The 25,432-nt window shown below is 47.7% G+C and overlaps 4 protein-coding genes across 9 annotated transcripts in view; 3 read left to right on the top strand and 1 right to left on the bottom strand.

Annotated features, from left to right (window-relative positions):
• Nucleotides 1-5,525, top strand: part of RANBP3 (RAN binding protein 3) — a 44,839-nt gene extending 39,314 nt beyond the window's left edge. For all 6 annotated transcript variants that reach the window (XM_064497544.1, XM_064497543.1, XM_064497541.1 and 3 more), the window contains 4 exons: nucleotides 122-242; nucleotides 952-1,094; nucleotides 3,006-3,186; nucleotides 4,148-5,525. In XM_064497544.1, coding sequence (XP_064353614.1) covers nucleotides 122-242; nucleotides 952-1,094; nucleotides 3,006-3,186; nucleotides 4,148-4,191 — 489 coding nt within the window. In that variant the 3' untranslated portion in view covers nucleotides 4,192-5,525. The remainder of the gene's footprint in view (nucleotides 1-121; nucleotides 243-951; nucleotides 1,095-3,005; nucleotides 3,187-4,147) is intronic.
• Nucleotides 5,526-10,613: 5,088 nt separating this feature from the next.
• Nucleotides 10,614-14,086, bottom strand: VMAC (vimentin type intermediate filament associated coiled-coil protein). The gene is made up of 2 exons (XM_064497545.1): nucleotides 13,859-14,086; nucleotides 10,614-13,758 (listed from the first exon to the last, which is right to left on the bottom strand). The coding sequence occupies exons 1-2, from the start codon at nucleotides 14,047-14,049 to the stop codon at nucleotides 13,482-13,484; spliced, it is 468 nt and encodes a 155-aa protein (XP_064353615.1). The 5' UTR covers nucleotides 14,050-14,086; the 3' UTR covers nucleotides 10,614-13,481.
• Nucleotides 14,087-14,092: 6 nt separating this feature from the next.
• On the top strand, nucleotides 14,093-17,871 carry NDUFA11 (NADH:ubiquinone oxidoreductase subunit A11). Its single transcript, XM_026105468.2, has 4 exons — nucleotides 14,093-14,208; nucleotides 14,753-14,845; nucleotides 16,462-16,584; nucleotides 17,677-17,871. Exons 1-4 carry the CDS (start codon nucleotides 14,127-14,129, stop codon nucleotides 17,787-17,789), a joined length of 411 nt encoding a protein of 136 aa, XP_025961253.2. The 5' UTR covers nucleotides 14,093-14,126; the 3' UTR covers nucleotides 17,790-17,871.
• A 2,582-nt stretch (nucleotides 17,872-20,453) lies between these two features.
• Nucleotides 20,454-24,215, top strand: KLHL33 (kelch like family member 33). The gene is made up of 4 exons (XM_026105412.2): nucleotides 20,454-21,012; nucleotides 21,328-22,261; nucleotides 22,626-22,796; nucleotides 23,422-24,215. The coding sequence occupies exons 1-4, from the start codon at nucleotides 20,478-20,480 to the stop codon at nucleotides 23,996-23,998; spliced, it is 2,217 nt and encodes a 738-aa protein (XP_025961197.2). The 5' UTR covers nucleotides 20,454-20,477; the 3' UTR covers nucleotides 23,999-24,215.
• Nucleotides 24,216-25,432: the final 1,217 nt, after the last annotated feature.

The raw sequence follows: 25,432 nt of genomic DNA, 5'->3' as shown, positions 1-25,432 counted from the left end.
ACATGCAGGGCTCTGATGTAAATCTGAGAGGTATATACCCCTCCCCCGTGTCCTCCATTTGTAGTTTCTTACTATTGATTCAGTCAACGGTTATGCTATGGAGGTATATTTTTTGTTACAGATTCAGTGCAAGTTGTTTGTTTTTGATAAAAACTCTCAGTCGTGGGTGGAAAGAGGTCGAGGACTTCTGAGACTCAATGATATGGCTTCAACAGATGATGGAACCCTACAGTCTCGACTGGGTAAGAGGAACCGTAGGAAGCGAGTTACTGGGTGACAGTCTGTGCTGCTTTCACAAGATGCTTCTGTGACAGATATAACCCAAAGTGGCTACTACTATCGTAGTTATAGCAGCTCAGAAAGCAGTTTGGACCTTTTCTTTTGCTTCATTTAACAAGTGTATCCTCCATAGAGAGGATCTTTTCAGAGCCTCTTATTGTAGCCAATATGTTCCAGTTACTTCTGGAATATTCTTTTTTTCCTCCCTCTAAAAGCAAGCTGTATTTTGCAATTACAGTATTTGACTAGAAATTACAGTAATGTTCTTCAGATCTGAACTCTGTGCTCTTTGGGACTGGGCACTTGTGAGGTCAGTCTCTTCTTTGAGTAGTGCACAGTCATTCAAACTGGCAGGAATTTGCATTAGCCTGAGGTTATCAGCTCAGATCAGTGAATAGTGATTAATGACTTTGATCTGTGTTGTATTAACATATGAGATTTTGGGCATGTTTAATTGTCTAAATATCTTTAGACGTGTCTGATACTCTTTAATAGCCTGCAGTCTTCTGATTAACAGTCAAGACAAGACCCCTATTTTAAGAGTTTTTCCCTACCTGATATTCCTTGTAAAGAGACTTACAGACACTTATTTTAAAAAAAAGTCATCTTGGCTGTTCTTGAGCTTCCTGTTTTGTCTTTTTCCACCTAACTAATATTCTGTGTTGGCTCTAGTGATGAGGACTCAGGGGAGTCTCAGGTTAATCTTAAATACCAAGCTTTGGGCTCAGATGCAGATTGACAAAGCCAGTGAGAAAAGTATCCGGATCACAGCCATGGATACGGAGGACCAGGGAGTTAAAGTTTTTCTTATATCAGTGAGTACTGCTTTTTTTTTTTTTTGCTTACCACCTAATCTTCCCCCCCACCATGCACTCGTGCATGCACCAACCCACCCAGCAGATAACTGGCTTGACAGAGTTCTCCTGTCCGAAAAGCGTTACTAGTTTTCAAGAAATTCCACTTGGAAGGCTGCTCTGTGCTATCCAAAGCATTGACGTGGAATTGTGGAAACTGTTCTGTGCATATTCAAAATGTAGCTGCAGTGTAAGATTAATGCTAATTATCTTTTAACAAGGAAAAGAGGAGGCATTTCATAGAAGTCTATGTAATAGCCTAATAAAAGTTAGATCTACCAGAAGTTACATAGCATGAGAGAACTGTCACTGTCTACAGCCTGGGTGGACAAAATGTTCTTAACAGATACTTAACGCTTCATTTTTAATTGGCATGTGTATTAGTAGTAAGACAGAAAATGTTTTAACTTTGGTTTTCTTTTAAGATAGAGTATTCCAAGCAGTAACAGGCCAATGAAACTGATTTCTGTGCCTGGTAAATGGGGTAATAGCGATCGCAATTGAATTACTAAAACGTTTAAGTTGTGATACAATCAGCAAGAAAGAGTGGTCATTCCCTAATATCACTAAGAGAATTTATAGAATTTGAGAGGTCTGACCACATTTTATTGACCTAGTCTGGATCTACACAAGGCATTGCTATGGGATTAAGTGTTCTCATAGATCAGAAATAAGAGAACAACAACACATGGTCAGATTTGCCTCTGACATTAGGTTTGTAGCACCAGGATCTGGAGTCCCAGGGTGGAACTAATGGTACCAAATATACATTAATGAATAAAAGAGCAAAGCAACAAGATAAGTAGGTAACTTCCCTCAGCATTTTTCTCTAGACTGAACAAATTTGAGTTAAATTGTCATCAGGTTATTCACTATTAATTTTAGCATTGATAAAATGTATCTTATATGGAATAATTAATTCATTACAGCTCATTTCAGGGGAATTGTGCAAATGTAGAGGTAGCTATGAGTGACAAACTATGGGGGAAAAGAACCACAGATTTTTTTTATGAAAGAAACTGAGAAGTGGTGGTGTTACCTTAAAAGTAACTTGGGGGAATGTTAAAGGTACTTAGTGTGAGGAATTCATTGACATAGTGAAGACCAAGTTTTGTAGTACTCAAAGGAGTTGTCTTTTAAATAGATAATGTCCATTAAATGCTTCATTTGGGCCTAAAAATTCTTCACTTGAAGGCCTGAAGTAGCCATTAACCTTTGAGAATTTAGAAAAAATATTCTGTAGAACGGGTTGTCACAAATACTTCCCTCTGGAACAACTGGCCAGTATAAGAGTGTAATAAACAGGAAAAACATGCAGTCAGGCATGAGATTCGTTCTGTTTTCTCATTATATCTTATGTTAAAATTTTATACAGTATGTTATGAAACAGTTAAGTGACTTGATTGATTAACAGATGTGTGAAGTTGAGTGATAGCAAACCTAGAAAATCTTATGCAAGACAGTTTTTAATGGTCTTTTAAATTAGACTTAAGCTTTTAGGGGTGTCAGGAAAGGTGTGACTCCTGGATGAAGAGGGTGGCATGTCATTCTTTACGAAGTTGGCTAGTGCTAGTTATGTTAGCCAGAGAAGGTTGGTGCTGAGCAGAGGGGAGTATGCTTTTATTATCAGAGTTGAATATATCTGGCATTTTACCAAGTATTCCGCAACTAGTTCTGATATAGTTTGAAAAACCCCGTATGGGAAAACTGAAAGGTGGGATGCGAAATGTTTGGCATGACTGCCCTCTATTACGTAAGGAGTTGTAACAGAATAAAAAATTGCTTACACCTTTTTCTTGTTTTTGAATATATATATATATATATATGTATACATATACATATTATATATATGTATATACATATAAAACATAGGCAAGCTCTAAAGATACAGGGCAGTTGTATGCTGCATTACACCATCGGATCTTGGCTTTGCGGAGTAGAGTGGAACAAGAGCAAGAGGTCAAGAATGTAGCACCTGAGCCAGAGGTAACGCAATCAAATGAGGAAGACAGTGATGATGATGTCATTGCACCTTCAGGATCGGTTGGAAGTGGTAAGCAAGAAAGACACCAAATTTCCTGGTTCTCCATACCTTTTTATCCTTTGTCCTTTAAGGCAGACTGTCCTCTCTGCAACTATATCCCATAGGTGTACTTCTGATCTGTTACTTCTCCCAGATGTTTCTGGAATAAGACTTGTTGCATGAATTGCCTTTTTGAGTGCAAATATCTATAGCTATTTCTGCAGACTGGTGAAAAGGCCCCTGTGCTTGTTCCATCTACTCTCACTTACATGTCATGGTTTAGCAGCATTGATCTGTGCTTCGGTTAGTTCTAGTCTTGTTTACTGGACTTTTAAGGGGTGGTTTTAAATTTCACTTTTGCCTTCAACATGGCCAAGGCTTGCACTTAAAACATGAGATGACTCTCTTGGGCCACTTCTAGTGGGCAGGATCCAGACTGATCTTTGGGTAGAGAGCTACTTGGAAAGCAGAAGGTTATAAAAGGGACATGGAAAGAATGTATTTGATTTAGTTGTATGTGAGGGGACCATAGTGATTAAAAAGATACTAGTCATCAGTTGGAGGAAAGTTTCCTTCTGTACTCTTGACTGGAGTCATCTGTGCTTTGCCTTTCTGTGGCTTAGAACATTCCACCTTTTACTGTGACTAGTCCTCCATCCTGATTTACAGCAGCAGAAGAGGGAAACGGGCATGAACAAAAGCAGCGGGTGCACTTGGAGAGGCAGTTCTGGTGGAAACAGTGGCAAGGTTTTTCAGCTCTGGATGCTATTGAGATCCCAAAACCAGATCGGTAAAGAACATAAAATTTTTCAGCAGACAGAACTTAGTCTGGAGAGGAAGAAATAAGAGGAAAACCTCTACCGTTCTCACCTGTCACTGAAATCCTGAATCTGAGACTTCTCTAGGCTTCTCAGAATGGGGTCCCCTAGTGTAAGGTGAGCAACAGAAGACAGGTATTTCTTATGACAGAGAACTACTCTCTTTGTTTCAGGTCCTAACGATGAAGGTGACGGGCAGAACGTTGGCAGCACATAGCAGAAGTGAGCCGATCTGCTTGCAAGGCTGCTATGAACACCATCTTGCAGGCATCTCTCTGGATACCCCAGGCCAGCTATTGTTTCAGGCAGTGTTGAAAGCTCCAGGACTTAAGAACTGTGCATCCCTGTTCTGTTTGTTTGGTTTTTTGGTCTGGATCAGTAGATTCCACACAAAAAAAGCAGACTTGGAAACTACCTGAATGTGGTTTGGGACGTGAAAGCTCATCATATTGATGAGCCAAAAAAAAAAAAATCCAAACATTTCCCCTCTTCCCTGTATAATTGAAATGGCACATTACAGCTTGTCACAGCTTTTCATTGGGACCTTTTGACTGTTTCTTCAGTAGTTCATGTCTTGCAGGCCTCCGAGATAGAACTTTCCAGCACGGTTCCAACTTGAATTCTGCTTTCTTATCCCCTATTTCCCCTTATGAGTTTCTGCCAGCTGCAGGGACACCCTGTTCTGCTCAGTTCCTATGCTCACTGACTGCCCTTTGGGTTCATTCTCTTCTGGACTGCAGACGGGGCAGCTTATGTTTTTACCTTTTAATCCCAACATAGGTTGTGGACACTGTTGTTCCCCATATAGTGGGTTTGTAAACAGAGAGGAAAAAGACATTGTGGTTCACCAGGAAGGCTTTTTAATGTGTTAATGGGAGACTCTAAAGTCCACAGGATGTTTTGCTAACTCCTTTCTTCCCATTTCCATTATTATTATTTGGGGGTTTATATTGTGGTGATACTTTTTTATTTTAGTTTTTCAATAAGATGCTCTTGTGTGTTGAAAAAGTGAAACTATTGTTTTGTACTGTTCTTTTCTGTTACTATTTAAGGGAGAGCTAAGCCACTATATATGATAGATGTTGCATACAATTTTTCTTAGAAAATTATATGTTTTTGTGGCTACAGTAAAGTGTAGGAGGCATACAGGTTAAACCTTCAGAAAAGTTGATGAGGAAACAGTTGTTTGCCCTTGGAAGAATAAAGTAGGCTCATGTGATGAGCTGGGTCAGCCATTAAAATAAATCTGTATAAAAGCAGCTGTCATTTAATGGCTTGATTCAACAAGCTATTTAAGCACTTGCCTGACTACCATATGTGAATGATCTTATTGAAGTCAATGCAACTATTCATGCTTAAAGTTGAGTACCTTTTTAAATATCTTGCTGAATGAATGGCCTTAAACAGAAAAAAAACTTTTAACCCTTCCTGTCCCTATTCTGTTTCCTGAAGTCTTGCAGCATGAACAAAAAGGTAATATTGCCAGCTCTGAATAGTTTGGGCTGAAGGATATTGTATTCTGTTCCACCAAAATAAAAGCAAGAACATGTTTTCCTGTGTGTAATTCTGAAGTACTCCTGCTGTAACCACAATTTACTTTTTGCTTTGGATATTTTCTAATTATTTGGGCCTTTTGTGTGAAAGTTGAGTTTTATTTTGTTATTAAAACATATGGTATATTCTTCTTATCCAGCAAAGTTGGAATTTAATAGTCACCTAAGAACAGTGACTAGGTCATTTTCCTATAAATTCTCCAAACTGTTCTATTTCCTTTGTAAATAGACTATTGGTAGATAATTTTTGACTTGCTTGCTCTTTTTCCTGTAGGTTAAGGAGATCTAAAATGCACCATTAAACGAAAAAGTGTGTGTTGGGGGGTGGGGGTGGGGAGAAGTATTTAATGTAGCATAAGTAGAAAATGAAAACCCAGATTGTAGCACAAAAGCAACTTTGAAATGATTCAAATGTCAAAACAGCCCTTATTGCCTTTATATTAATGAAAACATACTTTTCACTGGGAGTCCAGAGAACATTTAATTTTACTCCTTGTCCATTGCTAACTGTTGTTGGAGACTTCAGGAATTGGGGGACATTGTTTTGTTTGTTTTTTGCATTGTGATATCTGGACTGTCTGCTCATGAATTTCTCATTTTGCTTTTTTCTCCTTAGTTGTGGGTGTCCCCCCCCCCCCTTTTTTAACCATGCACAAACATTGCACTCTTATGTAGCTAACTAACAAAAAATCTAGCATGTTCCTTAATACCTACACAACTGTTCTTCTGCATCATGTGTTTTGGGGAACTTCGGTATTTTCAAAGAAGTGATCTGCATTTTGGATCTCGGATCTTTTTACACTGATACTCAGATTTAAACTGCTCTCCTCAAACAAACTTTTAATGTCAAGCTTTTCATTGTCAGCATAAAGATCATTAAAATTAATAAGGTGTCTTGATCAGCAGGGCCTAATTGTGGAAAAACAGGTGTTATTTCCTGGTCCCCAACTCTATTAATTTGGGGATCTGTGTAGAGTCTGACTTTGAGGTGCTTTACCTAAACGTGAATGAAATTGGTGGTGCATGAAGATTCAGAAGAACGGAATAAGCATGTTTGTTTTGATGGAGTTTAGTGGTGTTACAGAGTCACCTATAGCATTCATTAAAAAAAACCTGGCAGCTATTTACTGATACAAATTTACTTCAGATGGAAGCCTTGCATATATGTTTATAGTGAAGAGAAAAATATTTCATATTAGTCCAAAACTTTATGGTTTGTAAACCACTAACAGAATTGGCTATAAATTGAAGCCCTGTCCAGCAAGATGTAGGAGTGAAACTCTAATACACTTTCTGCTTTAAGCCTTAGTAAACTAGTGACAAGTAAAACCAGATAATGCCCATGTGTTTTGAAAGATCTATGTAAGATTGTCATATCAAAATGTATTTGGGAATTTCATTAAAACTTTTAACAAAAAACAAACAAACAAAACAACCCAAGCCCTGTGTTGTATTTCCTGTGCTTGGCAATGACTCTTAGAAGGGAGGTTGATAACGACTGGGTTTGCCTTGTTACAGCCATCACCTGCTGCACCCTCTGCATCTTTGCTCCAAGGTCTATTGTTAACAGATGGATTTCAGCACTTACTGCTTATCTTGTTCTTGCTGCTGACTGATGTGGCTACAAAATCTTCAGATTTCCTAGGAAAAAAAGACACTAATATCAAAATGAAGTTGAACACTTGCGTTGAGGAAGTGTTACAAGAATAGTGGTGTTATTAAAACCAAGAAAAAAACCTCCTCTATCCAGTAAATTTAAACTATACCGTGGGAAATGCTAAGATAAGAAAAAGTGGAGTTAAGACATCCTTCCATAGTCCAGTTCCCATTGCCACAATGTACAACTTATCAGAGGTAGCAGGGCAGGGAAGGATCTTGGTAAACTAGTCTGCTGCAGTTCTCCCCTGAAACCAAACTGGGCAGATTTCTAAGTTGTTAGAAGCCTGCAGGGATTTAAAAAAAAAAAAAAAAAAAAAAAAAAAAAAAAAAAGTGTAATGTCTCTCCTGCTTATTCCCAGTCTATTCCATTGCCTAGGTATTTCTAGCATTAAATAGATGCATCCCTTTCTGCAGTTAGACTGGCCTTTGTCCTCTCCCAGTGGGTACAGACAACAGTTTATTCCCTTTCTCTGTATTGAAACATGTTACATATTTGAAGATATGTTTCCCCTCAATCTCATCTAGTCTGAGCAATTCTGATTATGGTAATTGCCATAATTTGTCATGCAAGATTTCATTAAACTGACTTTTCATGGTACTTTTTTTTTTTCTCCCCTTGTTCTTTGGTCTTTCAGTGCACTGATGCTTTCTTGGTATGTTTTGAACTCTAGGCTCTATGCAGATAGCAGATAAATTTAAAGAGAATGTTACAAAGTTGTACTTTAATTTTCCAGAGTAAGGCTCCCCTGTTCCCCTTGTGAAGATCAGGACAGAGCAACAGAGGCTCTAAGACAGAATTGCTAAGCTGGACCTGCGTATTTAAGGTGACCTTAATTCCCAACTCCTAAGTTTTGATGTAGGTATAGTTTACAAAGGGGCTCAAAGATAACTTTTGTAAATAGAAGGCTTGCATTTAAAGATAGTATTCAGAGTGCCCTTTTGACTGCCTTCTTTCAAGGGTTTAAAGATATTAAAGGTGAATTTGTCATCAGGAAAATTGATAATTCTGCTGTTGAGGATGCCTTTTCTAAGGGTATATATGACTTAAAATGTATCTGACATTCAAATGAACTATTATTGATGGAGTTCAACAGCTTAACTTCAGCTTCTAATGAGTTTAACAGCCCTTTCTCAAACATAAAACCTAGAAAAACAAAGCGATGATGTCATATTTGATGTCCTTCTCTGGCTCTTAAGAGACCAGGAGGTATCAGACAAACTGCCAGCTTGGGGACCTCTGCTGCTGACACTGGCTATCCCAAGCAGTCCATGCAAATCATCAGACTAGACCAATTGTATGCCTGCCTCTGAGGACCTTGCTTTTTATACTGGTCACTGAAAAGTAGCTTATTAATTGTTACCATTGGATTTGATCAGCCCACATGGAGCTCTGGCATCTCAGTAAACCTTCTTCTAAAGAAGCAAGAAAAGTGCAAAATAAGTTTTATAACCATGGTATTTCTTTCTACAGCTCTAATCTTCCAGCACTTGCCCAGAAGAGTTGGTGGGACTCTGGTCTGATGCTTTTGACTTTGGGGATTAAACAACTTGTGGTAATTGATAAGGCTAGACAGGTCTGTCATTGCTCTAGGTACGATTATTGTAATATTAGGGCTGCTCCTTCAGTATTTGTGTAGTGCAGCATCTTGCAGAGAAGATGAAATTCCTGTTCTGAAGCATTCACATGGTAAGCTTAGGCAGCTGATATACATACAGATAGGAAGTTTATTGAGTAAGCCCATACAAAGAGCTTTGAAAAAAAGAGGATGATGGGAGATAAGTTTTGAATGTAACTTATTGTGTGTGGGGGGGGGGGGGGTTGTCTTTATTTATCATAAAAATATCAGATGAAGAAGGGAAACAACTTGCTTGCAGCTTGTAATACAATGACAAGTGATTCATTCCCTCCTCCACCACCCTCCCCCAATTTAAAAATTAAAGGAACTATAACCCAAAAGCCTATCTCTGTATTAAGTTAACTCTGTTGTGTAACAGCTGCAATGGTTTATTTTTCACTTCATTTTCACTTGCACTTTCAGTGTAAGACAGTCTGTTTGCATACAATGCTCCCTGGAGAATGGTTACAGACACTTACTATAAATAGGTAAGTTCCAGATATAGCAACATGTAAGTCAATCTAAATTAGTAAAGTTGCTCTTAAAACATCTAACTCAAAATATTTTATGATTGCAGAGGGTTAACGGTGCAGTCTATAGGTAAAGCAACTTGAGAGCTGCACAGAACTGGGCGACTTCTCTGATAGTTATGTGTGCCTGCTAGGAGCAAGGGGAGAAGTCAGGAGAAATCCTGTCCCATCCCACCCCACCCCACCCCACCCTCTGTAGAAGGTGCAGTGTGAATCAAGTGTGTGTGATACAAATACACATTCAGAAGGACAGAATACCTTGAATGCAGCTGCTTAAACAGAGTGCTATAGGTGACTGCACAGTCTTACCCTGTGCAAGACTTGATTGCTTTCGTATGTTTGTATTGTGGCAAGCTCTTAATGGCATATTGTGCTAATGCCATCATGGGTTTTCTAGTCCTGCTGTCCATAATGCTGCTGCTGCTGCCCTTCTTTAGATGTGCTTTAAAAGGACTTAGGCAGCCAGAGGAAAAAAATGCCCTAATCTTTGTGTAAACTGCTTCCTCTAATAAACTGCAAGTGAGTATGTGATCACTGGCTTTGGCTTCTACTTGCAAGAACAGCCACCTTTTTGATGGGAAACTGTGCAGCAGAGCTACTGTTATTACTGGATGCTTCAGCCTGAGACTCCCTCTATCATTAATACGCAACATCTTTCAGTTACAGAATCAGTTGGTCTTTTGAGACAGTTCTAGGATGAAGAGGACTTGACTGCTCCTGCCATGTCTAACTTGCACCCCAGCAACTCCAGCTAATCTTTAAGGTAAAGATTAGGCTAAAGCCAGGGCTGAGTACAGATGCTTAAAGCATCCCAGCACCTGGGTATGTCACATTCTGCTCTCCCTGCTGAAGAACCACTGCCAGGCAGTGCTGTAGCCTTTTGACATCCAGCACTGTTGTGCCAGAAGTAGTAATAGTTGTAAGCACTTGTTACAAGCACTACTTCTAGGCATAACTCTCTAGGGGGACTAATTACTATATTCAACCTCTTTGAACTCCTATCCCAGAAAAGGCATAGTTTGGGTGACCAGTATAATGGGAAATGCACAAGTAAAGTATTAAATAAACTGTATATATAAAAGGAAAGAAAAAAGCAGAGAGGTCAGATGAAGCTTAATTCAAGCTTTAATCCAGTTATGGATTTTAATATTGGGGAAGACACTTGGAACTGGAAGAGCTTGGTTGGAAGGGAAATTCACTGCGAGTATCACAGTATGTTGCTGAATGTTTTTATTGTCAAACAGCATAACCAAACAGATAAAATACACTTAGGCCACAATATTTATATGTGTCAAAATCTCTTTATTTTATGAGGAAAATTTAAGTAAAGATGCAAGTATAACAATGTACAGAGACAGCCAGAGAAATAAAATAAAGTCCATGAAAATTCACAAGCAATAATCAAAGTTCCATTTAATTTAACTGCAGCCCTTGCACAAGAATCCCAGCATTGAACAGTTAAAGGATCAGTGCTATCACAAATGTACATTCTTTTGGTTTATGGTCGAGCTGTCCCTGTAGGTGGGAAACGTTAAAGGGAGGCTTGCTGGCTCCCTTTGCATCATTGTAATGTAACGATGCAGCTTTTGACACTAGCTTTTGGGTTAGGATAGCAACATGCAGACAGTACAACAACAAACCTCTCCACAACGGAGAGAGGGGAAGCTGCCGCAAATCCTGAGCTGACTGAACAGCTCTTCCCGCTGTTTGGCCCACTGTGAGGAACTTCAGGCAAGAGGGCTACACCTAGGAACACATTCACTTTAGAGAAGTTTGCGTATGAAGGCCATGCAATGAATTCAGCAGAATAGAAAAGATTAGTAGACAAAGTCGCACAAGCAAGAGCAGTCAAACACTTTCCTGTTAAGAGTGCTTTGCAAGTTGCCCCTCAAGATTTAGCTTATAAAAAGGCTAGACTGTCTGTGGACTCCACAACCAAACTGGCACCCAGGGCTTCAACCAAGCCCCCAGCACCCATTACTGCGTGCCTGGGTTTTGCAACGCCAGCGGTTGCTGTCTTAGTGGCGTTTCAAGTCAAAATAACAATGTGTTAATACAGAGCAGACATTAGATTAAAAATATATATATACACACACATATATATCTCTCAACTGTGCCCATGTTTCCTCTTGGATAAAACTAGTTAGTTTCACACTAAAAGATGACCCAGGACTAAACATACATTCAAGCTGGATCTTCAGAAATCAGGACTGGGGAGTGAAACAAGTCAAACCAGTACTGAAACCACAACCAAGTCTGGCCTAAAACTGTCCGTATCTCCATATGAGAAAAGAATGGTACAGTGAAATTTAGTATGCCAGCTATGAGGAAGAAGCCTTAGGAACGGAACCAGTGCCTCAGCCCACTGCTGGTGAACGAAGGAAGAGAGAAGATGAGCTAGGGTGCTTTTATCATCTTTCTCAGCTGATTTTAAAACTCCATGCTAATCTTAGAAAGCACTTTGACCAGAGGGCCAGGAAGCAGACACACAGCAATAGTCAAATAAAAACATTTGTAGAGCTGCCCGAGTTTCATCATCTGTTATTCAAACCTGTCCGACTTTTTGGTTGTCTAGTGTCACAGCTTTGGATGGACTACGTTGATGGCTTTTCCCCCTTGCATACTTCCACTGCCCCCAGCAAAAAAACAGCCATTCCTCAGTAAATTCAGTAGTTAAAAGATGCGTTTCCTTTAGGAGTACAGTGTAATAAAATACCGGATTAATTTTTGCAACAGACTGACCATACCCTCTATTTTTCTGGAATGGAACAACATGAAATACACAGTAGATGAAAGACTAACATATCGTTCCTGCTTAATTTATATCGGTTTCCGTCTTGCCATTACACACACATTAATCATTTTGTGCTGCATCCTGACCAGGGAAAAAAGGGCAATGCCTAAATGCCTTGATTCAGGGTTTGAAGAAGGTGCACAGAGATTAAAAGGGTCAGTCTAGTTCTGGCCTAGATTCTAGCTCCGGTTCCTCTAGCCTACCCCCAGCAACAAACACTTGGGGAAAGAGGAAAATTTCTCTCCTCTGAATGCGATGTACCATCTAAAAAGCTTTAACTGTGCAAGGAGATACACAATTCTTAAAAACATTCAGATAGAAAATATAGTATATCTTTAGTGCATTTACTTTTCCATCAGTATAAAAATGAACATCACCCTAGGTAAAATGTACACTCGCAAGAAATTGCACATCTGTTTTGGACCTGTAAAACAAAAGTCTTTTATGCTCACAGACACCTGTTTGAGCCGTTTTCCCAGAGTTTGTACTGAGGTCATTTCACATAAGACACGACAAGAATTTTCACCGGGATGTATGAGCATCTGTTCCCGACCACTGACAAGGCACATGCGTATGATTAATAGGCAGTTAAAAACTGCTAACTTGTAAGCAACAAGGAAAACAGAGCCAAAGCAAACACAACCTGAGTCACCATTTAGCCAACAACCTGTTTTGCCAGAAAATACAAAGGAGGGTTTTGGAACTATGAAAATACAGGAAACCTTTCTTTTTGTATAAATATATTGGATTTGTTCAAAACGGTTGCTCGGAATGAGTTTGCTTCTGTATTTAAAGCATAACTATCTATTCCTGTAGTTCATTTCCGACTGTGGAATTAAAAACAACAAACGTTCCACATAAGAAGAGATATTTCCACATAAGAAGTGATATTTGCCATAAATAATACTTCAGCAGCTCCGTAAGACTGTACATACAAGGATCATCAGTCAGGCTTTCAGAATCCTGTTTTGCTTAAAGATGAATTTAGAAAAACACCGACGACACGAGCAGGCCGCAGCACACGGACAGGCTGCGCGAGGGCGTCGGGCAGAGGAGCCTCGTGCTGCAGCACCAGAACCACCGCGAACGACAAGGAGAGCGCGGAGGAATTGCGCGTTTTAAATACGCTCTGAGCGCCGAGGATTAGTAGAAAAATAATTACGGGCTCTCTATATTTTAAGATTTCCCAGGTGAGCGTCCTTCAGAGCTCTGCCGGCCGCACGGCGCGGGTTCTGTTTCGCACCTCTCCTCCGTGCCCGAGGGCCGAAGCACAGCCCCGAGGGAGGATTTCTGACACGAAAGGGGTTTTCCCCCCCTTTTCCCTCCGCCGCTTCCTGCTCCGAGGCGAAGCCGCCTCAGACGGCGGTGCCGAAGGGCGCCCCCCCCCCGCCGCGCCCCGCCGCGGCCGCCTCGCCGCGCGGAGGCCCCGGCTCGGCGGCGCCCAGCCGCTCGCCCTCGGCCATGCAGGCCAGCAGCGCGTCCAGGGCCGGGCGGCTCCGGCAGATCCTGGCCAGCAGCTCGCTCCCCTGCCGCAGCCGCGCGACGAGCGCGTCCTTCTCCCGGGCGGCGGCCAGCAGCCGCTGAACGGTCTCCTCGGACGCGAGCAGCCTCTCCCGCAGGGCGGCGATTTCTCTTGGGAGGAAACGGGAGAACAACACGCTCGGACGGGAGCGGGGCCGCGCGGCCGGACAGAGGACGCGCCGCCCCGCTCCCGCCCCGGCGCCCGCCGTACCGGTCCTTGGCGGCCTCCAGCGCCGCCAGCGCGGCGCGCAGCTCGCCGTCCTTGCGGCTGAGGCTCTCGGCCTGGCCGCGCACCGTGGCCTCGGCGGCGCCCAGGCGCCGCTCCAGCTCCGCCACGCGCGCGTGCAGCGCCGCCAGGTGCGCGTTGGCCTCGCGGATCTGCAGGGACGGCGGCGCCGACATGGCGCCGGGGGCGGGGCCGCGCCGCCGCTGGGGCCGCGCTCTCGCGAGACCGCGCCCGCCGGGCGCCCTGCCGCGCCATGGAGAGCTACTGGGACGGGCCCGAGGGCCAGGAGTGCCCGCGCCGCACCTGGCTCACCACCCGCCTCGGCGCCGCCGCGGGTAGGGCCCGGGGGGGACGGGGACGGGGACGGGGTCCGCTCGCGGGGCGGCCCCGGCGCTTCTCGCCTGCAGGCCGCGGCCCGGCCCGGCCCCCCGCCGGTCTCCCCGGTTCACGGCGGCCTCCGCTCCCCTCAGCGCCTGCCCTCAGCGCGGCCCGTGAGGGAAACGGCGGCAGCAGCTGCCGCCTGAAGCAGGTGCTGCGGTGAAACAGTCCCGATAATCTCATGTTTTAGAGGGTTTTTGTTTGGTTTTTGTGTGTGTGTGTGTGTCCCCCGCTCAATAAGAAACATCCTGATAATCTCATGTGTTAGAGGGTTTGGGTTTTTTTCGTTTTTTGTCCCCCCCCCGCTCAATAAGAAACAGCCCTGATAATCTCATGTTTTAGAGGGTTTTGGGGTTTTTTTTCGTTTTTTTCCCCCCATGCTCAGTAAGAAGCAGTAGAAACGGGAGCTGGTTGTGGTTCTGTAGGTGTTTTAGCGGGGAGGCGGTGGGTCCCCGGGGCCATGTCACCGCGCCGCTCACGGGAGCCGCTCCTTCGCCGCAGGTCTGGTGGCGTCGGCCTACCGCATCGTTCTGCTGCAGCCCAGCTCGGCGCTGGCGGCCTTGCAGATGGCGGCCACGGACAGCGTGACCATGGGTAAGGCCCGGCGTCCGCCTCGAGCGAGCGTTACGTTCCTGAATGAACCGGCCGCTTCTGAATCTGTTGGTCCACCGTGACCTCCCAGAGCAAGGAGTTGCACGCAGGGACTTCTGCTTCTGACTCTGGCTTTATGGTTGTGTTTGGTATCGATTTACTTCCAGCGTATCCCTCCAAGCTGTATAGGTATTTTAAAGGCAGAAGTCTGGAGCCAGAATGGTAAAATGGCTTGAAACATGCACATGCAGTGCAAGAGAGCTGATATTTCCTTTTGCTGCCTTCTCCCCAGCACACTACTTATTTATATGTTTTTATTATTTATATGTTAGTCATTGTTTACATGTGGATAATATTTTCTGCTGCATAATGTAGTACCGCTAGTTATATGGGTGATGGCAGAAGAAGCTCCTGGATTAAATGCTTGGGCAGAAGAGCAGCCAGCTCAGGTTAGGCTGAGCATACATCTGTGTCAGTCTCCCACCCCCGTGCTGAATGCTCCAGGAACAATATAAGGATCTATACTGTATTCTTTATTTAAAGCTTAGACAACACGTTTCTTTCAGTCTAGAGTAAAAAGTACATATTTTCAGTATTTGTGTATCTGTCTACAACAGAAATACAAAATAAGTAGTTCTTGGATAAAAGATAACAGAAGCAAACATGTCTTAGTTTTCTGCTTCAAGTATTTGCGCTTTAGGAAATCACAGTTTCCATTTCCAGAGAGCAAATGCAATGCTTCTGATGGTGAAAGGAAACTTTTTTTTCCATCATGCACTGTAACTGAGAAGAAAACATTCTGTTGTCTTAAATGGTCTGTGGTCTGCAAGCGAAAGTGGACACCAAAGTGGACAGTGAATAGGGAACTGAGGGAGCTATTCTGGGTAGAGGTGTACACCCATGACGTGTATCCCCCTTCTTCTTTGCAAATGCACTTTCTTCTCACCAAACGCATCTTGGTTTTTCGTTTGATGCCTTATGTCAGCTCTGGCTCTCCCCCTCCGCTAGTACTCGAACAAGGAACTGCCTCATAAGCAGTCCAGCTCTGCATTTTTGAGTCATTCAATTCTAAAACAGGAGCTGGAATCTCATGTATTGTTTGAGCCATAAAAAGTCATTATAATGGAGCAGGTGATGTAACCGGTTATTATTTTGATAATTCCCAAGTCAGCATATTGAATCCTCTCACCAGCTCTCACTCTTGATAAAGAGCTTATCCTCTCTGCTGTTAAGGGCAGACCTCACGGGCTGAAGCCGTGTGTTTTTCCTGCAGTTATTTTGAGTCCTTGGTCCAAAATAGTGAAAGCAAGAAAGCGCTTGGTCTGTGGGTTTGTTTCTTTAGTGCTCTTTTTAGTCGGTTTTAGGATCAATGTAATTATATTTTCTGATGAAAAGCTGCAGAGCTTTGCAACGTCAACTTACAGTTTATTAGTTATTCTATAGGCTGGGATTTTTGTTCTGAACATTTTTAAGTCTGTGCATTGTTCCCAAGAGAGATGAACTGAAATCTGGAGATGGCACCCAGTAGTCAGCTTCTCGGTCAGAAATGTGAAGTTATGTTCTTTGTATATAATGCTCAGTTCCTTGAAGGATTTTGTCTTTTTACCTTTTGTTTACAGCTACACTAGGAGCAGTGTTTGGTGTGACTACCTGCCTCAGTGCTCAAATCCGAGAGGAACCAGAGGATCCTTTGAATTATTTCATAGGAGGCTGTGCAACAGGAGCTGTCTTAGGTGCCAGAGGTAAATCTGGATAAATGTAAGAGTGAAAACATTCCTGCTCTTGAAGTATTCTTAACACCTTTAAATAAATGCTGCAAAGTTACCTGCTGGTTAAATCTTCATATGCAGGGGATTTAGCTCTTCACCTGTTTGGATACTCTAGGCTATATTCACTGAATATCATTTTGATGTACTCGAAACTTCATGTGCCATAGTGCTAATATTATATATGTAATATAGCCATAGAAAAGTGCCTGTAATGGACAATGAAATGAGCCATCCCTGAGTTTAAAAACCTTTACAGTAGAGAAAATTATAGAATGGTCTTGATGTCAGGCCTGTTCAGTAAAGATTCATCACATCATGTGAATCCTCTTTCATGCTAATTTCATAGGTGCTCCACTGTACTAATGCAGGTCTGCTAAAACAAATACTGCTAGAGAAGGAGACCAGAGATAACATCAAGGTGATGTACAGAATGAGAAAAGAGCTGACCCAGAGCTGCCAGTTATAATTACCGGTTATAACTTGAAATTGTAGAATGTGGAAAAAAAATAATGGGAATCCTTGTTTTCTTGGCAACAAATGTGATTTATTTTGCAAGGGAAAAATAGTCTAACATCTGCCTTGTGAATTCTTCATGCCCTCTGAGGGATAAGCTGTATCCTTCTGCTTTGTGCATTGCTCATATGACATGTCGTCAAGCTAGATTAGGTCCTGCAGTATTTAGACAGCTCTTCTCTCTGCGCTTTTTCAGGCTCAGGTGTTAAAGGTTAGAGGGATTTTTAAGTTTAAATTGTAGCAAAATAGAACTTATCTTTACTTTTCCTAGTTGCTGAGCTGATGGGAGTCTGAAGCGATTGTTATTTTAGTCACTGAAATAAGCAATTTAAGATTCCCTATGTAAGGAGATGGGGTGATAGATTATAGGACCTTCATATTTCAAACTGTAGATTAAAACCACGAGTAAATGTCATTTAAAGAAATGCACTTTTCTGATTTCTGTCAGCAGCCAACATTACTCATGGTCAAGTGACCAAATTCCGGTGTCTGTCAAGATCTACTGTATTGTGCTATTGCCCTAATAGAGATTTTTTGGTTTGTTTTTTCCAGCCCACAGTTACATGACTGGAACCACTGCGTGTTTGGGTTTTGGAGTTACAGCTGCTTTAATGAAGATAGGTAAAAAGGAGGGCTGGAGGCTCACAGGACCTCCCAAGCTGTAAATGTAGCTTTTCTTCCCTCCAAGTTATCCTTTAAATGTTCTGTGTAATAAGACATTGTGCAATAAAGATACTGTCAAATCAACAGTTGTCACTAAATTTTGACATCTTCCAGCTGTTTTTAGGGTGTTTTTGTGCTGGGGCTGAGATGCAAAAAAGGTGTAGTGATGGGAAGGTGAAGCTTAGCTGTGCTGTTCCTGCTAAGATCTTTTGTTCATGCACAAGTCATTTTGCCTCTGTGTCTCAGTATTGTGCAAATGAGCTTGAGAGGCAGAATAAATGTTTTCAGTCTGTCTTTAAAAAAAAAAAAAAAAATCATGTAGTTTTGGGTCCTGCAGGAATTTTTGGCAGAGGTTGGGATTGCATCTCGTTGACTCCATCAGTTAGGGTTTGGAGTCGAAACTTTGGAAGATGTGTTTGAATCTACGTTGAGGATGAGACTTCTGCTTCCCCTGGGACTAGAAACTGGGGGGAGGGCTCTTCCCCTGGAGCTTCCTGCTGCCCTTGCAACGTAGCCAGTGGTCCTCAGTCTGCCTTGTTCCCTGGCCCTGGAGGAGCAGCGTAACCCTGTTTTCAGGCCCAGGGAGGAAGGGGCGGTGGAAGGCCTTCAGGTACGTGTTGTGCCCCTGTGGTGATGGGAGCACCCCAAGGTTTGCGGGAGCCAAAGGCTGATGACCATGGAGTGTCATTGCCACGATGAGCCCGTGGCTGAAGGATGCAGGATAGGGATGAGAACAGGGAAGAGGTGCCACAGAGGGTGCAACGGACACCTTAGGGGAAGCTGCAGGCCCAGCCCTGGGGGTGGTGGTGGTGGTGTCTTGCTGCTTTTCATCCCAAGGGCTGTATTAGGTACCCTGGTTCACCTGGGCTCCGGGGGGGACTCCAGAACTGTGAGTCAGGTCTGGGGGGGTCTGATGGGCTGGAGACCCCCAACAAGGCCTGCCCAGGCCGCTGTGCCCGGGGCAGCCCGGGGTGTATGGCCCTCTGCCTGCCCTCTCCTGCTGCCTGAGAGGAGGGAAACCTGGAGCAGCCTCCTGTGCTCCCTCTCCCTGCGGTTTGCCTGTCCTCAGGGAACCCTGGCGTCCAAGCCACTCCCGTCACGAGGTCACCGAAGCCCTGGGCCCTCCCTCCGTCCTGGGCCTGTCTCAGCACCCGGCATCGGGGTCACGTGTCCCAGTCAGGCTATAATTACCCAGACACATTCCTGGGGGGTCATGGGAGCTTCCAGGAGCTGGGACAGGCGGTAAGGGGGACAGAATACATAACACGCCGCGCGGCACGCAGCATGGCACACAATGCACAACGCGACACAGCATGCAGCACAGCATGGCACAACGCAACGCAGCGGGTGACACGACCAGCAACACACAAGACAACATGCAGAGTGACGCACGGCGCGACACAAAAAGTAATACAACAACACAACACACGATATAACAGAATAGCCACCAGCAACACCACAATACAGGACACAGCGTATGACACACAAAAACACAACATACAATGCGATAAAATGACACAAGAGAGGACACGCTGCTTGCTACCATGCAACACAACAAATAATATGTAACGGAGGAGACAACACAACATGCAATGCAACACACAAGGCTGGACACTACAGAACACAATAAATGGTGCAAGAAGGCGCACAACCTGACATGCAACATAAATACAGCATGCGGTGCGATACCTCATAACATGCAGCGCTGAAGAGGCAACGCACAACAAGCAGCACAGTACAGCAAACTAGAGAACACACACCTCAGTGCACGAGATGCAAGACGATGGGCGATGTAACAACACAACATGCAACACCAAAGACTGCCTGCAAAACAATTCAACAGGCAATGCAAGAAACAGCACAGCCCAGTGTACAACAGGCAACATGACCATCAACACACACAGCAGCCAGTGTCAGCACGACACACAGGCGATCTTGCCACAGGCACAGCGGAAAGCTGCACATACAGGAGAAACAGCACAAAACACAACGCAACACGCAGAGGGAGCACAGCCCTCACCCCGGCTGCACGCACAAGGTGTAACATGCACGCGCACACACAAGCTGCCTATAGCACAACAGACAAGACAACACAACATACAGCACACACAACAAAACACAGACACCACAACGCACAACAGTCGGTGCAGCGCAGCAGTCAGCCCAGCACGCAGGAGACACCGCAGCAGTCAGCACAAGACAGACTGACTGCAGACGCACGGTGCCGCACACCCAGCACGGGCACAGGCACGAGACCCGCGCCGCAGCAGGAGGGGAGGCGAAGGTCCACGCCGCAACATGAGACGTACAGCCCAGCAGTGCGGCGGGCAGGAGACAGGCTGACACGCTGAAATACACAATGCAAACCACAAAAGCCACACCCTGACCACTCCTACACCCGCGCAACACACTGCCTGCAACACCAGAAACACACCAGACACCACAACAAACTACAACCCCTGCCGAAGCGCAGCAGTCAGCGCCGCCGAGAAGAGGCAGCACACGACACCCGCACAACACCCGCAGCAGGGCACACCGAAGGGTGGTGGGGGGTTGCAACGGGGCGAGCGGAGCGGGCGGCTTCGCTGTGGGGCGGTGGCTGGGCCCCCGGAGCTGGGCCCTCGGCTGTGGGGCAGAGGCTTTGGCTATGGGAACGGCACCCTGACCCGCAGTGTGTTCCCGCAGGCGAGATGTGGGTTGCAGAGGGTCCAGCCCCAAACCAGTGGGACCTGCGGGATCGGGCCCATGCTGGACGCTTCCTGGCCGTGGCCGACGACCTCCGCACCGCCGGACAGCTGGTGGACGTGGCCGTGGGCCCAGAGGGTGACGTGGCCCACGCTGTGGTCCTGGCCTCTGTCAGCTCCTTCTTCCTCCGCTTCCTGGAGAGCAGGACCGGCTCCCTGCCCCACGGCTCCCTGCCCCACGGCTCCCTGCCCCACGTCCCCCTGCCACCAGGGGCCACCCCTTGGGGCTGGCGGGCTGTGCTGGCCTTTGCCTATGGGGGAGCCCTGCCCAACGGCAAGGAGGAGGAGGTGGAGGAGGCTGCCCGGGCCCTGGGGGCCCCCCGGGTGATGGCCGCCTGTGCCCCACAGCCGGAGGGTAACCCCCAGCCGTCTCCGGAGCCCCTGGAGGAGCAGTGGGAGACGCTGAAGTCCATGAGGCAACTCCACGCCGGTGGCTTGGGCTGCGACCTCCGGCTCCAGGCAGGAGATGAGATCATTCCAGGTGAGCCAGGCGTCTGGGTCCCCTGGGAGGGGGCTGAAGGGAGTGGGGGGACAGAGCGTGCCCGGACACCTGGGTCCCTTGGTGGAGATGCGGGGGGGGGCTGGCGGGGTGTGGGGGGTCAATGCTGGGAGTCCCCGGTGATCGGTTCCAGATGAAGCCCTGGATGTGGAGCTGGAGGTACCCAGCTGACTGGTCCCCTTGTGGGGGGGCCTTGAGGATGGAGAGGGTCCCGGGGGGGGGGCTGTGAGGCGCAAAGGACGGTGCCAGGATACCTGGATCCCCTGCTGCCTCCACAGTTTCCTCCTTTCCGCTTAGTCCAGCGCCTGGCCCTGAGCTGCTCCTGTGACTTCTTCCGGGCCCTCTTCACCTGCCCCATGCGGGAGGCGGCCCACGATCCCGCAACCCCGCTGGCCACGATGCTGTCCCCAGACGAGCTGCGCCTCCTCCTCTCCTTCGCCTACACAGGGGCTGTGGCAGGGCCGTGGCCCACAGTCCTGGAGGCAGCCGAGACCTCCCTGCGCTACCAGGCCTGGGGGCTCTTCACGCTCTGCCTGGATGTTTTCACCCGTTGCCTGACCCCAGAGACTGGCCTGGATGTCCTGGCCTTTGCCATGGACTATGGGCTGGCCCACGTAGTCCGTGTAGCTGAGGACTACATCTTGGCCACCTTCCCCAGCGTGGTGGCCACACCAGCCTTCCTGGACCTTCCTGCGCACCTCCTCATCCGCCTCCTCCGCTCGGATGCCCTCAATGTCCTCCATGAACTAGAAGCCTTGGAAGCAGCGTGCCGGTGGCTCGTGGCCAATGGAGGTGGTCAAGACAACCAAGCCCGGGAGGTTCTGTCCTCTGTTCGCTTTGCCCTCATGTCTGGCCAGGAGCTGAAGAAGGTCCCGTCAGTGGCTGCAGGAGCAGCTAACCCAGGGCTTCTCCACCAGCTTGTGGTCGCAAGTTTGGCCCCCATGGACCGTCTGCCATGCCGGGTGCGTTCCTGGCCGGAGGTGCTGGTGGTCTGCGGTGGGGACACGCTGACGACCGACACGGCTGCCCGGAAGCCCAGCAAGCACCTCTGGTTTGCCCACCGCTACCTCAGCACTGTGGGGCTGGTGAAGCAGGTGGAGTGGCGGGCTCTGGGACACTTTCCCGACGGCCCACGCTTCCGCCACGCTGTAGCCGTGATTGGCAACGCTCTCTACATCCTGGGTGGGAAGCACTACTACGGGGTCCGTGACACCCTGGCTAGTGTCTACAGGTGAGGACCGTGGAGGACCTAGAGCACCAAGACACTGTGGGATCAAAAGAAGTGTTGGGGGACCTAGAGGTTCCACATGGGCCCAAGACATTGTGAGACTGCAATTGCTGAAGTAGCCCCAGGGCATTTTGGGACTGGTTGGGTACAGACTGGGAGGTTCCTGTCCTACTGGTGCCCACCTACTCCGGGACAGTATGGGATTCATTAAGGGTGGGGCAGGGAGGATCCCACCCAGAGGTGCCATGTGGCCTCAGGACATCACAGCACTGGCTGTTTGTGGGTGGGATGTTGCCATCAGCGATTTCGACACCACGTCCCGGCGTTGTGGGTAACAGCTCTCCTCCCCTTTGCCGCTCAACCCCAGGTATCAGCCCATGGAAGACTCCTGGGAGCACCTGGCCAGCATGGCCTGTGGGCGGAGTTGCTTCGCAGCGGTGGCACTTGGGGGTTTCATCTACGCCCTGGGGGGCAGCTCGAATGAGCTCTTCTGCATGGACACTGTGGAGTGCTATGACCTGGCCAGTGACACCTGGAGGTGAGGCCTCTCCACGCGGACACCTGCCTTCCTCTGCCCTAGCAGCCCCCCAAATTGGCCAGTGGTGCCCACTGAGTGATCTCTGGGTCACTGGCCAATGTGGTCCCTCCAATGGAGAATGGATCGTGGGTTGTCTAACAGCAGCCTTTGGGGGAGGGCCATTGGGTGTTAACTGACTGTGTCCTTCGACGTTCTTTGGGTGTTGGCCAGTGATGCCCACTGGGTCACGAATGGGTTTTTGGCCAGTGGTATTCACTGGGAGCCTCTTGGCCATCTGCCAGTCGGAGGAATCACTTGAATATCTACCAGCGATGCCCACCGGGTGCTGGCCAGCGTTGCTCCCAGAGGGTCCACTGCATACTGACCACTGCTGCCCTTTGGGGGAGGCTGTTGTGGGTTGACCCGCGGTTGGACAACGATGCCTATTGGGATCCATTGTGTGTTCTCCAGCGTTGTGCACTGGGGGGGGGGGAGGGGGGGAGGGGGGGTCCATTAGCTGTTGGCTAACGTTGCTCGTTGCTTGTTTGATGGATCCACGGCTAGCAGTGCCTGCTGGGGATGTCCTGGGCAGTCCCGCTTCACCTGCCCCTCCCCTCTCCCCATCTCTCCCTCTCTCTTTTCGCAGGAGGTGCCAGCCGCTGCCAAAGGCCCTGTGTGGGCACGCGGCCTGTGCCCTGGACGGTGCCCTCTACGTGTCGGGTGGGTGTGACGAGGCATGCCGATGCCAGGCATCCCTGCTGCGCTATGCCCCGGACGCGCCTGCCACGTTCCTGGCCTCCATGAACGGTGAGCGAGCTGGCCACATCATGGAGGAGGCACGTGGGCAGCTCTATGTGGCTGGGGGGTTGTGCCAGCGAGGTGGGCAGAGAGGCTACAGTGACCAGCTGGCCTTTGAGGTCTACAGCCCCAGCCTGGATTCGTGGGTTCTCCTCAGCCCCCTGCCCCATGCCCACGTAACGGGGGGTGCGGTTGTTCTGGGAGGGGAACTGATCATACTGGGAGGCTACAGTCATGAGACCTACGAAGACACCCACCTGATCCACGCCTACCAGCCGGGCACCAGGCGCTGGATCACCCGGGGCACCTTGCCCCATGCCTATACTGACTTCCAGGCCTGTGTCCTCACTGTGCCCCCTGCCTTGCGTGGTCCTGACCCCGTGGGGGGCCCATCAAGATCATCCAGTGTCCCCCATAATATTTAGGGGGACCCGAAAAGCTCCCCAAGCCATATTGGGGTCCCCATGTAGCATCCATGGGCATCCCAATGGGGCAAAAGGCCCCCAGAACCCTTCCTCAGGAGTAGGGTCCCATTGGGACATCTGGTGCACCCCACCCTCTCTCTCCCCCTGGTACCTGGGGGATTTCTAGACTCCCTTCCTTTGGGAGTCCCTATAGAGCCCACCCCAACAACACTGAGACACCTCTGTGGCACCTTTGGGCACTCCCATGGGGCAGAGGGACCTCTTTTTGCCATCTGGTGTCCCCCAGGATGCCTAGTATCCCCCCATTATTGGGGAGGAGACCCTAGGAAGCACCCATGGGCAATTCCATGGGGCAGGAGTCCCCCAGAGACCCTAGCTTATCACTGGAGGGACCCCATGGTTCATCTGATGTCCCTGGGACACTAAGGGGTTCCCCCTTAGCCCTTTTTCCCAGACTGTGGGGCACCATGGGGCATGGCGACCCCCACCACCACCACCACCATTGCAACCCAGTGCCCCCAGGGATATTCTTGAGGTTTCTCCTTCCTGCTCAAACCCTTCACTGGGAGCTGGGGAGCTCCCAGTTTCCCCAGACATTCAGAACGAATAAAAGTGGCTCCTGAATTGCCTGGCTGGATCTAGTTCTTACTGCCAAGGGATCCAGGTGTCCAGCTGCTCCTCACAAGGAACAAGAGGAGAGCAGGAGACTAGATGTCCTGGGTGGGCAGAGGGGATCGGGACTGCCTGGGTTTCTGGGTTCCTGCAGAGTGGTCGGTGGAGGGGATCAGGGCTCCTGGATGTCTGTGCTCCTTGGGCAGGGAGAAGCTTTCTGAGGGTGGCACAGGGGGTTCAAGACACCAGGGTCCCAGGGAGGGTGACAGTGATTAAAGACCTCTACGGGCTCCCATGGGCTGGTACCCGGCTCCATGGGCTTGTACAGGCTTGTGCTGGCCTCTAAGGGCTTGTATGGGCTCATATGGGCTCGTGCCGGCCTCTACGAGCTAGTACAGACTTGTGCAAGACTCTACAGACCCGTACAAGCCCATAGAGGCCGGCATGAGCCCATATGAGCCCATAGAGCCTGGCTCAAGCCCATAGGAGCCCGTAGAGCTTGGCACGAGCCCATACCAGGCTCTATAGGGTCGTACAGACTCATGCAAGACTCTTATGGGCTCGTGCTGTGCTCTACAGGCTTGTGTGGGCTCGTACGGTCTTGTGCCAAGCTCTATGGGCTTGTACAGGCTCATGCCGGCCTCTGCGGGCTCATACGGCCCTGCACCGGGCTCTGTGGGCTCATGCGGCCCTGTGCCATGCTCTGCGGGCTGGTACGGGCTTGAACGGACCTGTGCCGGGTTCTCCGGGCTTGTACGGCTCGCGCCTGGACTGGTCCCTATGGCCCGTACCGGTCCCTATGGCCTGGGCTGGTCCCTACGG

Source organism: Dromaius novaehollandiae, chromosome 25, assembly GCF_036370855.1.
Source record: "Dromaius novaehollandiae isolate bDroNov1 chromosome 25, bDroNov1.hap1, whole genome shotgun sequence".
Taxonomy (NCBI): domain Eukaryota; kingdom Metazoa; phylum Chordata; class Aves; order Casuariiformes; family Dromaiidae; genus Dromaius; species Dromaius novaehollandiae.
This window is presented reverse-complemented; position numbering and strand designations above follow the sequence as displayed.

Bases quoted from the DNA above. Each gene is read 5' to 3' on its own strand.
- VMAC (XM_064497545.1), bottom strand. From the start codon at position 14,049: ATGTCGGCGCCGCCGTCCCTGCAGATCCGCGAGGCCAACGCGCACCTG. The intron at 13,759-13,858 runs GTACGGCGGGCG...TTTCCTCCCAAG, and splicing joins CTGGAGGCCGCCAAGGACCG to AGAAATCGCCGCCCTGCGGG.
- NDUFA11 (XM_026105468.2), top strand. From the start codon at position 14,127: ATGGAGAGCTACTGGGACGGGCCCGAGGGCCAGGAGTGCCCGCGCCGC. The intron at 14,209-14,752 runs GTAGGGCCCGGG...CCTTCGCCGCAG, and splicing joins CCGCCTCGGCGCCGCCGCGG to GTCTGGTGGCGTCGGCCTAC. The intron at 16,585-17,676 runs GTAAATCTGGAT...TGTTTTTTCCAG, and splicing joins AGCTGTCTTAGGTGCCAGAG to CCCACAGTTACATGACTGGA.
- KLHL33 (XM_026105412.2), top strand. From the start codon at position 20,478: ATGTGGGTTGCAGAGGGTCCAGCCCCAAACCAGTGGGACCTGCGGGAT. The intron at 21,013-21,327 runs GTGAGCCAGGCG...CTTTCCGCTTAG, and splicing joins AGGAGATGAGATCATTCCAG to TCCAGCGCCTGGCCCTGAGC. The intron at 22,797-23,421 runs GTGAGGCCTCTC...CTCTTTTCGCAG, and splicing joins CTGGCCAGTGACACCTGGAG to GAGGTGCCAGCCGCTGCCAA.